This window comes from Rhopilema esculentum, chromosome 8, assembly GCF_057945365.1.
Source record: "Rhopilema esculentum isolate cy_ngs chromosome 8, ASM5794536v1, whole genome shotgun sequence".
NCBI classification, from domain to species: domain Eukaryota; kingdom Metazoa; phylum Cnidaria; class Scyphozoa; order Rhizostomeae; family Rhizostomatidae; genus Rhopilema; species Rhopilema esculentum.
In genome coordinates, this window is record NC_142822.1 from 10,207,323 (window position 1) to 10,219,981 (window position 12,659).

The window sequence follows — 12,659 nt, forward strand, 5'->3', positions numbered from 1 at the left end:
TACAATCATCATTTACTATTGGGGATGAATATCTTTGGCAAGTGACCTGCGCAGACGAATCGTCTTTAGTATTCAAGAAAAATATACTATGAATTTTGCCTGTTTTGTATTTGTCCGCCATTTAAATTCAAGTCTAATGCATTTCATTTACAATCATCATTTACTATTGGGGATGAATATCTTCGGCAAGTGACCTGCGCAGACGAATCGTCTTTAGTATTCAAGATAAATATAATATGAATTTTGCCTGTTCTGTATTTGCCCGCCATTTAAATTCAAGTCTAATGCAAATCATTTACAATCATCATTTACTATTGGGGATGAATATCTTCGGCAAGTGACCTGCGCAGTGGAAAGTTTATCACAATTCAATAAAAACTTACAAATTTTGGTGGTTTTGTATTCAACAGTAGCAAGATAATTTTATCTCCTCTTTCTAAAACCGGGAATTAGCAAAGTCATCTAGCAACTTGCCCAACCAAAAGTTCAAAGTTTAAATCATAAAGTAAAAAGCAACTGGTCAGTTGGAAACATTTAATGTTTTTGACAGTAGCAAAATAATTTTATCTCCTTTTTTCATACCGGTTATTTGCATAGTCACCTAGCAACCTGCCTAACGAACATTTCAAAGCTTAAATCATAAATTAAAAAGCAACTAATCACTTTAAGCCATGAAAACATTTTAAACAACAGGTATAAACTTCACAAAATACCAATCAGTAATTGCAGATTCAGTATGTCGCACCGGACGCTTGGGAGACCACCAGATCTCCCCAGGTTTTCTCCAACAGTTTCCCCAAGATTTTATAATCCTTCTCTTTCTTATAGCTAGCACTTTGCCTCTATAAACAGTAAAGATAGCCACCGATCTCGGCCGATCATACACCAATGCAAGGATTTAATTCAATCAGAATATGCAATTCTTCAATCTCTCTCATAGACCGTGAACAGAATGATTTTAATAAGCATCTGGTATGTGATTATAACTTTGAGGGAGCTCAATAGCATCAGATCGAGAAATAAAACAAAGAACTTGGATTGCAAAAACAGCGCCACAATCTCTGTTCAATGTACTCATTGCAAGAAATATCAACAAACAAATTAAACTAGACTTCAAACTAAACTAAATATAACAATCAAACTGAACTTAGAATCAAGTGCTATATATGGAGTACAATGATGTATGGATCTGGAACATTGTCAATGAGGGTAGCCGATGAAGAAGCAACTCGAGGCGAGAGAAATGCGGTTTTTACTGAGAATAGTGAAGATCTCCTGGATAAAGTAAGTGACGAATGAAAACGTATATAGAAGAGTATGCTTCATGCTTTTAGGACACTTACTAAGGAAACAAGGCAAAGAATAACAAATGGTAGCTGCTTCAATAGAAGGGAAAATAGGGGGTCAGACCCCAAAAATTTGGATAATAGATTTGTCAATCACTGATTGTTTGGGGTAATGTTAATGTCAGCCAAAAGAAGACATTACTTAAAATTAGTTCTATAATGGTGAATTTGGTCTTTAGGATAATTATTTTTGGAAGCCTAAAAACTTTAAACATTTCATTTCGTTGGGAGAAAAAACCTACAATATTTGCTAGACTCTAAAGAGCTCTAAACGCTTTAGGCTGTTTTCTCACAAAGAAAGAAAAAATGGAAGCTAAAAGATATTGTTCTTCACTATTTTCTTCATCAATGAAACTTAGTTTATGACGCCAATTGTCTTTACACTGTGTTAGGCCTTGCCTTGTTAGGCAGTTGATAAAGTAAAAATGAAGAAGTATTTAGAGATCTGAAAGCATTAGAAATTGATTCAAAGGATTTACAACTTATAAGGAGCTTATGTCGTGATCAGAGCGCAGTCATTAGAATTGATAGAGATATCAGCAAATCGACATTAGTTATGAAAGGTGTAAGACAATGATCTGTGCTAAACCCACATCTTTTTAATCTACACAGTGAAGTTATTCCGAGGGACAATATGGCCAGTGTGGAAGATGGTGGGCTCAATATCAACAACTTGAGACATGCAGATGACACTGTAAAAACAGCCTTTCAAAATATTCCGAATAAGGCTGTGTCACAGAGTAAATCGAATGGTCTGCAAATTGATAAAAGAAAGGAGAATGTTTGGTTTTATCGAATGAAAAAGAAACGTTCCTTATATATCAATGGCGTAGCAGTAGCAATTGTTGGAAAGTTTACTTATCTAGGCAGCTTGATAACATTACATTGAAAGTGTGTAACTTAAATAGAGAAAAGGGTTTGCAACAAGCAGAATGCTGTATTTAATAACAAGCAGCTAAAAGTGGAAAATAAGATCAAAGTTTCAATATACATTTAGTGAAAGAAAGATTTAAGAAAGTATGAAATCAGTGGAAATCTGACCCTTGAGAATAATCGTTACATTGCAATTTTACTGACAGAGTTGATAATGAAGATGTTTTGAGAAAAGCAGGAGTAAAAAGTAACCTTATGAAAGATATATGAAAAAGAAAGCTGTAGTTTTTGGGGCAAGTAGTGAGATCCTGGGAAATGGAAAAATTTTGTGCTAACAGGAAAAAAAGAGGAGGGAAGAATAAGAGGAAGACAGAAGCAGAAGTACATTACGAGATCAAGCATCGACTTCAACACTGGCAGAAGAGATTCAGAAATGTTGGCATTGTCAAGGGTCAAAGAACCATGATCGCCAGCATCCTGGAGGTACAATAACCTTAGAAGAAGAAAAAGGCTTCAACTTTATCTTAAAATGCTCCATCTTCGAGCTACACTATTTTTCTTAAGAACCAGTGAATTGATGCTCAGTCCAACTGTTCTTAAATTTTTCTTAAATTATTAGGAATTGTTCTTAATTTGTTATTAAATTATTAGGGTGTAAGAAGTGCAACTGTTTAACAGTTTGTTTTAGTTTGTTGATTCACTGTTCTGTTCATTAGCTTTCGCCTATATCGCTACTCCCTAATTTTTTACTTTATGATCCAAACGTTGAACTTTTGACAAGGAGGTGATAAAATTATTCTGCTACTCTCAAATACATAACCGCCAAAACTCATTAATGTTTATTGAATCATAATGACATTTCGCCTGCGTAAGTCACCTGCCGAAGATATTAATATCCAATAGCAAATGCTGATAAGAAAATAATTCATTAAATTTGGATCTGAATAGCTGCTATTTCATATGATCAATAAAGCCTACCTCCAAATGAAAAGGCTATTCAATGCCACACATAATAATTACCATTCGTAAAACAGGCCTACTCGAGCCAGTGGTCAGTTTGTATTTACGGCCCTGTGGAAATTTTCTATTCTTCCTTCTTCACTTTTACAAGGTCATTGTTACAACAATAACTACTAAATGTTCTACTGCTTGGAAATACCTTAACCTATAAAAATAACAGTTTTAAACTGATATAATTACTACACATTTAAATGATCCCCTGATGCAATGCTAGCAATTTAATTCACGGCTCGCCAATGTTTTCTTATCTATTTCTCCTTTGGTATGAGGCCAGTATGACAACACTTACTGATTAACTATTCCCTCGTATTGGAAATATAACAATTAAACTTCATGTCCAAATCAAACGGCTTTTTCAGTGACATACATATGTCACATAACGGCCATTACAACTCATCCGATAGACCCATCAGGTGTATTCGTAAGTGTGATTTTACTAGAGCTCGTTGATATAACTGTTACCATAACAAAAACAAACATTTTTCCACCATTAATCTCGCCACATTCTCTATGGACAACGATATTCTGGCGTCTGATACAAGGAAACATGCACATGTTGAAATACAAAGATTTCACTAATTAATTGGCGCCTCAAATGGGGCCCCTGAAACAGATAAGGCATCCCAATTCCCCCCCCCCCCTTGTTCCAAACATTCAACAGCCCTGTCCTCCATCCATTCTATACATACAAACCCATTCCCAGATCAGGTACCCTCTTCTACCTCTACCCAACCCATTTGGCACGCCCTTCCCATAGCCACACCCAACCCCGCCGACTCTAACTTTATGCTAACCCTAACCCTTCCCATTTCACCCAGCCCTTTATTCCCAAAGCCACGCCGTTCCATGTTTATCCTCTTCACCCACTCAATTTAAATGCCTCCATACACTCTACAGTCCTACTTTAGTAAGCACTCTGTGTCGATTGCTACTTTTTGTTGATCGTTATAATATATATATATTTTTTATTTGTATTTCCTGACCTTTGCAACCGTGATCCTGGACGCAGGATTGCGAGGGGCGCCTACGAGAAATGGACATACCGAATTAAAGCCCCGAAATGTCCCTCGTGGGTTTCTGGCTGATGAGTTGCTTTTTTATCATTTTCTGCCCACTTACAAGCTAGTTGCTTAAAACATACAAGGGCACACACAACCACCCCCCATCTGAGTTTGAGGCTGTAACCAGGTGGTAGTGACTACTCCTTATCTCCTTTTTTCTCATTTTTCTATTTTGGATTTTATACTTTGATTCACATATTGGTTTTTTAGTTTTTACCTTCTATGCCTTTAAAAACATTCTCCATTTGTGCCTTTATTAGTCATTCGTGCCTTGCTTCCTGATTGCGTTTGGTTCACCCACTCCCCTCCCCCCCCCCCCCACAAGCGAAAGTGTCCGGGGGGACCGAAACGAATCGCAAGAGGACAATATGCAAAACTGCCCCCTCTATTAAAAATATCACGGGACTATGTGCGTGATCGTGTTATACATGGGTATGAAAAAACTAAATATAGGAGGCCTATTTACAACAAAGAAGAAGTGAAAATTGAGGATGCTTTGTCAAATCCAAAGGATAGAGGATAGAGGTCAAAACCAAAGGAATATTTCACGGTCAAAAAAAACACGTGCCTATACTGCCAGAAATAAGGAAACTTCTCAAAGGTTGTTATAAAAAGAAAGCTGGCCAGAAAAAATATGCAAAACCGAAAGCAGCAAACAGTGCTGGGGATTCCAATGCTGGTTCAACAACAGCTACCAGTGAGATTGCATTGGCAGTGAACACAAATACATCAAAACAAAAACAAATGGTGGATTGATTCTGGTGCCTCGAAGCATATAACGCCAAATGAGGCCAACATATCAACTTACACCAAATTCAGTAAGCCCCTAACTGGCTGATATTGGCTGATAACAATGTTCTGCTTGCGTATGGGAAAGGAATCCTAAGATTCCCAATTTTTATGGTACAAGGAAATTCAATCTATTTTTGGAAGACCTACTTAATGTCCCGAAAATAAAGAGGAATTTGTTATCATTGCCAACAATGACAAATCGAGGTGCAGAAGATAGGTTCAAGGAAGACGTTAGCATGGTTATTTCGGGGATGAAAAAATGTTGCATATTGGTCATAAATGATGGCAAATTATTCAAGCTGAATACTGAGGAAGTTTGTACCGCACATTTTGGCTCATTCAAAGCACGTGATAACTCTGTTAGGCTATGGCATGAATGTTTCGGTTATCTTTGGACAACCAGAAGCTGTCGAATGAAAAGGTTATGGTAAAAGATTTGAACCTGAAGGCTTGTGAGAGTGATGATAGAAGCTGATGATCAAAGCTGCAAGGGTTGTGTTGAAGGCAAATAAATTCGAAGGCCTCTTTCCAACGAAAAGCCAACGAAAATACTAGAATTAATCCACAGTGACGTTTATATTGTGAATATTAATTCAGTGAGTGTCTCAAAGTCTTTTGTGATATCAACTGATGACTGCTCACAATTCACTTCGGTGTAATTCTTGAAGAAAAAAAGGGAAGTTTTGACGAAATTTAAAGGATTTTTTGCTGTGATGGAGAACCTCACTGGAAAGAAAGTCAAAATTTTGCGATCTGACAATGGCGGAGAGTACGTCTCTGGAGATTTTAAAGAGTTCTTTGCTACTCATGGCATCAAAAGGGAGGAAACAATTCCTATGTCTTCGCAGCAGAATGGTGTCTCTGAAAGGTTGAATCGCACAATAATGGAAAGTGCCAGGTCAATGCTGCAGCGCACAAGTCTCCCATTGAGATTCTGGGCTGAAGCCGTCGATGGCTGCAATGCACATGTACCTGGCACAAACGACGCAAACTGGAGAAGAAATCAGTTAAGTGTATATTTGTTGGATATCCAGCTATTTTCAAAGGATAGAAGTTGTATAACACTGAAGAAGGAAAAATACTAAGAAGTCGTGATGTGCAAATTCTTGAAGAGGATTTTGAACGTTCTTCATTTAAGATCACCGAAGTCAATGATTACAAGCAAAATTTTCAATTTTGATGAAAATGAAGAAAATGATAAGCAAGTACCAGAAATTCGAAGATCCACAAGAGCAAGCAATGCTCCAGAAAGCCAGGCACTATAACCAAACACTGGGGCAGTATGAAGAGTGGGGCTGTGCAAATGTTGCAGTGCAGCACAGTGAAAAGCCTGAAGCCCTGGCCAACCTAAAAAAAAGTTGGCAAAAATCATCATGCATTATTGTTGAATAAAACCTGTTCAATTTCGTATGGCCACCACGTTTTACGATGTTTTACGATGTTTTGCGATGTTTGAATATGTTTGAATATGTTTGAATATGTTTGAATATGTTTGAATATGTTTGAATATGTTTGAATATGTTTGAATATGTTTGAATATGTTTGAATATGTTTGAAGATATTTGGAGATATTTGAAGATGTTTTACGATGTTTGGAGATGTTTTACGATGTTTGAAAATGTTTGAAGATGTTTGAAGATGTTTGGAGATGTTTTACGATGTTTGAAGATGTTTGAAGATGTTTTACGCATGTTTTACGCATGTTTTACGCATGTCACCTTGATGTGCGGACGTGTAAGTCAAATATTCTGAATTACCTATCCTTTACCAAATTTAGTTACTTTGTTATTACCTTTACTTTTACAATAGGTAACTTTATTAATGGATTAAATAGCCAGGAAAATTTAATTATCGAAAAAGGCGGAATTCTCTGTTTTTAAACTTTTAAGCATGAAAAATTACCTTCTAGAGAACCTTTAATCCTATTTATTCCCATTCTAACACAATTAAACTATTTGTGCATATTGGAAACCATTATTGTTCGATTTCTTGTTTTCTTTTTTAAATTGCTATTTTTTATTCTTACTGTTATTATTCAAATAAAACTAATATTAAATTATCGTAATTTCGCGTCAAACTGGGCACATGGCTCTGATAGCCCCTTCGTGAGTTTGTGTACATCAGCTGATCTTATATAATATCTTATGTTTTTACTTGTAATGCAATCTTTATTGTTATTTATGATTGTATCTTATCATGACTTATCTTGTAATTAATTGATTTGTTGCTGAAAAAAGGTTACTACATCCTATTTTTCTGCAACGTAGGAAAGGTAAATACAATCATCAAGATTGTGTATGCTGAAAACAATAATCAAGAGCCTGCGAGACCTGCACGGCTTGACAGCCTTAGAACAGAAAATAAGGTTAATGCAAGCATAATAGACGTTCAAATGGTGATGTATTCTGGTAAGGTCAAGGAAAGCTATATAGAAACTGTTTTACAAAATAAAAGTATTTTCACACTCGCTGAAGCAAGCCGTTCTGAGGGCACACAAGCAATCCTACTGCTGGTTGCGTTGCACAGAAGCATCTTTCATAAATCTTTCATTCGAAAGTTGTGGCTGGGATGGACCTGTAAAGATTCTAAATCAGGCAGGCTCTCGCCTAAATTGCACTGGACTTTATGATAAACAGGAGGGCGAATGGGAATATGACTCTCGAAAGATTCTAGCAATGAATGGATTTTTGAGCAAAGTCAAATTAGGTGCTGAAGAATAACAAGATAACAAAACACTGTCACAAAGCAAATCAGAAATACTTTTAGTTAGATGAGAGCTCTCATCTTGGAATGTATTGGTTGTCGGTCATTTTAAAAGTGATGACGTCATCTTTGAATTTTGCCGACATCATCAAGATACTGGTGTGCTTATATCATTAGAAAATTTGGCTTCAGGCGAGCCTAGATCTGGTTGTCATATTGATATAGAATGTAAAGTTAAAATGATTTTTAGCTTTGTAACTTCTTCATCAGGTTTGACTTTTGATGCATCATACATATTTTTTAGCTACATCAACATGTGCAAGAAGGTCAGAAGCTGATACTCGATGTGGAATATCTTGCTATGATGATCCTGAATGTGGCTCTAGGAAGACTTGTCTATGTGACGGTCCTTGCGGGATGAGTTGCCTCAAAAGAGGTTTCACTTTACTTTTCTAAAGTTGCAACTTGATTTGAAAAAAACCTAAGAAGCAGTCTCAAAGTTTATCAATGCTTTCTCCTACCATTCCTCGCAATTTTTTGCTTATTTGTTTATGCTGCTTGGCTTTCGTTCAGCCCTTAATTAAAAATATCTAGACCGATATAACTAGAATATAATGATATAGCTAGAATATAATCTTGACCGTGAAAATTTAGCTCATATTTCTCTTTCACCAGGCCGAAAGTGTCGCCGTAACTATTATGAAGCTCCTATTAATGGAAATCGAACTGTCAGTGGTAACAAATTAGGTGATACCATTGTCTACAGTTGCAAAAGAGGATATACACTTGTTGGACCGAGTGTTCTAACATGCAGTGGCATTCGTAAGTGGAAGCCATGGGACCAAGGAGAGCCAAAATGCGGTAAGGATATCTTAAACATGATGACCATTTGTCAGGAAAAAATGCTTCGGTTTCTGATTTCTCCAAAGAAATGGTTGCTATCTATAATTTGCCATGTTTCCAAAAGACAATAGACTTTTAAGATCATTTAAGTGTCTACCTGCAATTGTTTAAATTATTTCTTTTAATTTTTTATTGATAATTTAAATCAAATAATATAGCAGCACAACACCAAAAACAACAACACAACATCAACGATTTCGAGAAAAACAACTCTAGCAACAACAACGACAGAAAAAGATGCAACAGCAACAACAGCGATATCTAGATAATGACGATCCATCAAACCATCCTTGTTGTGATCTTTCCAAACTCGCAGCATAGTTGCAACACCACGACATTCACGTTAAAAAGTTGATAACCTCAGCACTTAACTAACCTCTCAAGTCATCAATGTCTATCCTATAAACACACCCTTTCTAAATTTTAAAGGCATCATACGAGAAACCAGGGTGCTGCGAGTTTGGAAAGATCACAACAAGGATGGTTTGATGGATCGTCATTATCTAGATATCGCTGTTGTTGCTGTTGCATCTTTTTCTGTCGTTGTTGTTGCTAGAGTTGTTTTTCTCGAAATCGTTGATGTTGTGTTGTTGTTTTTGGTGTTGTGCTGCTATATTATTTGATTTAAATTATCAATAAAAAATTAAAAGAAATAATTTAAACAATTGCAGGTAGACACTTAAATGATCTTAAAAGTCTATTGTCTTTTGGAAACATGGCAAATTATAGATAGCAACCATTTCTTTGGAGAAATCAGAAACCGAAGCATTTTTTCCTGACAAATGGTCATCATGTTTAAGATATCCTTACCGCATTTTGGCTCTCCTTGGTCCCATGGCTTCCACTTACGAATGCCACTGCATGTTAGAACACTCGGTTCAACAAGTGTATATCCTCTTTTGCAACTGTAGACAATGGTATCACCTAATTTGTTACCACTGACAGTTCGATTTCCATTAATAGGAGCTTCATAATAGTTACGGCGACACTTTCGGCCTGGTGAAAGAGAAATATGAGCTAAATTTTCACGGTCAAGATTATATTCTAGCTATATCATTATATTCTAGTTATATCGGTCTAGATATTTTTAATTAAGGGCTGAACGAAAGCCAAGCAACATAAAGAAATAAGCAAAAAATTGCGAGGAATGGTAGGACAAAGCATTGATAAACTTTGAGACTGTTTCTTAGGTTTTTTTCAAATCAAGTTGCAACTTTAGCAAAGTAAAGTGAAACCTCTTTTGAGGCAACTCATCCCGCAAGGACCGTCACATAGACAAGTCTTCCTAGAGCCACATTCAGGATCATCATAGCAAGATATTCCACATCGAGTATCAGCTTCTGACCTTCTTGCACATGTTGATGTAGCTAAAAAATATGTATGATGCATCAAAAGTCAAACCTGATGAAGAAGTTACAAAGCTAAAAATCATTTTAACTTTACATTCTATATCAATATGACAACCAGATCTAGGCTCGCCTGAAGCCAAATTTTCTAATGATATAAGCACACCAGTATCTTGATGATGTCGGCAAAATTCAAAGATGACGTCATCACTTTTAAAATGACCGACAACCAGTACATTCCAAGATGAGAGCTCTCATCTAACTAAAAGTATTTCTGATTTGCTTTGTGACAGTGTTTTGTTATCTTGTTATTCTTCAGCACCTAATTTGACTTTGCTCAAAAATCCATTCATTGCTAGAATCTTTCGAGAGTCATATTCCCATTCGCCCTCCTGTTTATCATAAAGTCCAGTGCAATTTAGGCGAGAGCCTGCCTGATTTGGAATCTTTACAGGTCCATCCCAGCCACAACTTTCGAATGAAAGATTTATGAAAGATGCTTCTGTGCAACGCAACCAGCAGTAGGATTGCTTGTGTGCCCTCAGAACGGCTTGCTTCAGCGAGTGTGAAAATACTTTTATTTTGTAAAACAGTTTCTATATAGCTTTCCTTGACCTTACCAGAATACATCACCATTTGAACGTCTATTATGCTTGCATTAACCTTATTTTCTATTCTAAGGCTGTCAAGCCGTGCAGGTCTCGCAGGCTCTTGATTATTGTTTTCAGCATACACAATCTTGATGATTGTATTTACCTTTCCTACGTTGCAGAAAAATAGGATGTAGTAACCTTTTTTCAGCAACAAATCAATTAATTACAAGATAAGTCATGATAAGATACAATCATAAATAACAATAAAGATTGCATTACAAGTAAAAACATAAGATATTATATAAGATCAGCTGATGTACACAAACTCACGAAGGGGCTATCAGAGCCATGTGCCCAGTTTGACGCGAAATTACGATAATTTAATATTAGTTTTATTTGAATAATAACAGTAAGAATAAAAAATAGCAATTTAAAAAAGAAAACAAGAAATCGAACAATAATGGTTTCCAATATGCACAAATAGTTTAATTGTGTTAGAATGGGAATAAATAGGATTAAAGGTTCTCTAGAAGGTAATTTTTCATGCTTAAAGGTTTAAAAACAGAGAATTCCGCCTTTTTCGATAATTAAATTTTCCTGGCTATTTAATCCATTAATAAAGTTACCTATTGTAAAAGTAAAGGTAATAACAAAGTAACTAAATTTGGTAAAGGATAGGTAATTCAGAATATTTGACTTACACGTCCGCACATCAAGGTGACATGCGCAAAACATGCGTAAAACATGCGTAAAACATCTTCAAACATCTTCAAACATCGTAAAACATCTCCAAACATCTTCAAACATCTTCAAACATTTTCAAACATCGTAAAACATCTCCAAACATCGTAAAACATCTTCAAATATCTCCAAATATCTTCAAACATATTCAAACATATTCAAACATATTCAAACATATTCAAACATATTCAAACATATTCAAACATATTCAAACATCGCAAAACATCGTAAAACATCGTAAAACATCGTAAAACGTGGTGGCCATACGAAATTGAACAGGTTTTATTCAACAATAATGCATGATGATTTTTGCCAACTTTTTTTTAGGTTGGCCAGGGCTTCAGGCTTTTCACTGTGCTGCACTGCAACATTTGCACAGCCCCACTCTTCATACTGCCACCAGTGTTTGGTTATAGTGCCTGGCTTTCTGGAGCATTGCTTGCTCTTGTGGATCTTCGAATTTCTGGTACTTGCTTATCATTTTCTTCATTTTCATCAAAATTGAAAATTTTGCTTGTAATCATTGACTTCGGTGATCTTAAATGAAGAACGTTCAAAATCCTCTTCAAGAATTTGCACATCACGACTTCTTAGTATTTTTCCTTCTTCAGTGTTATACAACTTCTATCCTTTGAAAATAGCTGGATATCCAACAAATATACACTTAACTGATTTCTTCTCCAGTTTGCGTCGTTTGTGCCAGGTACATGTGCATTGCAGCCATCGACGGCTTCAGCCCAGAATCTCAATGGGAGACTTGTGCGCTGCAGCATTGACCTGGCACTTTCCATTATTGTGCGATTCAACCTTTCAGAGACACCATTCTGCTGCGAAGACATAGGAATTGTTTCCTCCCTTTTGATGCCATGAGTAGCAAAGAACTCTTTAAAATCTCCAGAGACGTACTCTCCGCCATTGTCAGATCGCAAAATTTTGACTTTCTTTCCAGTGAGGTTCTCCATCACAGCAAAAAATCCTTTAAATTTCGTCAAAACTTCCCTTTTTTTCTTCAAGAATTACACCGAAGTGAATTGTGAGCAGTCATCAGTTGATATCACAAAAGACTTTGAGACACTCACTGAATTAATATTCACAATATAAACGTCACTGTGGATTAATTCTAGTATTTTCGTTGGCTTTTCGTTGGAAAGAGGCCTTCGAATTTGTTTGCCTTCAACACAACCCTTGCAGCTTTGATCATCAGCTTCTATCATCACTCTCACAAGCCTTCAGGTTCAAATCTTTTACCATAACCTTTTCATTCGACAGCTTCTGGTTGTC

At 36.2% G+C, this 12,659-nt stretch overlaps 1 protein-coding gene across 3 annotated transcripts in view; it reads left to right on the forward strand.

Annotated features, from left to right (window-relative positions):
- The first annotated feature begins 8,110 nt into the window (after positions 1 to 8,110).
- LOC135694423 (protein lev-9) overlaps positions 8,111 to 12,659 on the forward strand; it is an 89,019-nt gene continuing 84,470 nt past the window's right edge. Inside the window, exons 1-2 of one of the 3 annotated variants that reach the window (XM_089109840.1) lie at positions 8,111 to 8,231; positions 8,471 to 8,656. In XM_089109840.1, coding sequence (XP_088965966.1) covers positions 8,213 to 8,231; positions 8,471 to 8,656 — 205 coding nt within the window. In that variant the 5' untranslated portion in view covers positions 8,111 to 8,212. The remainder of the gene's footprint in view (positions 8,232 to 8,470; positions 8,657 to 12,659) is intronic. The other 2 variants (XM_089109839.1, XM_089109841.1) reach the window with 2 other exon arrangements.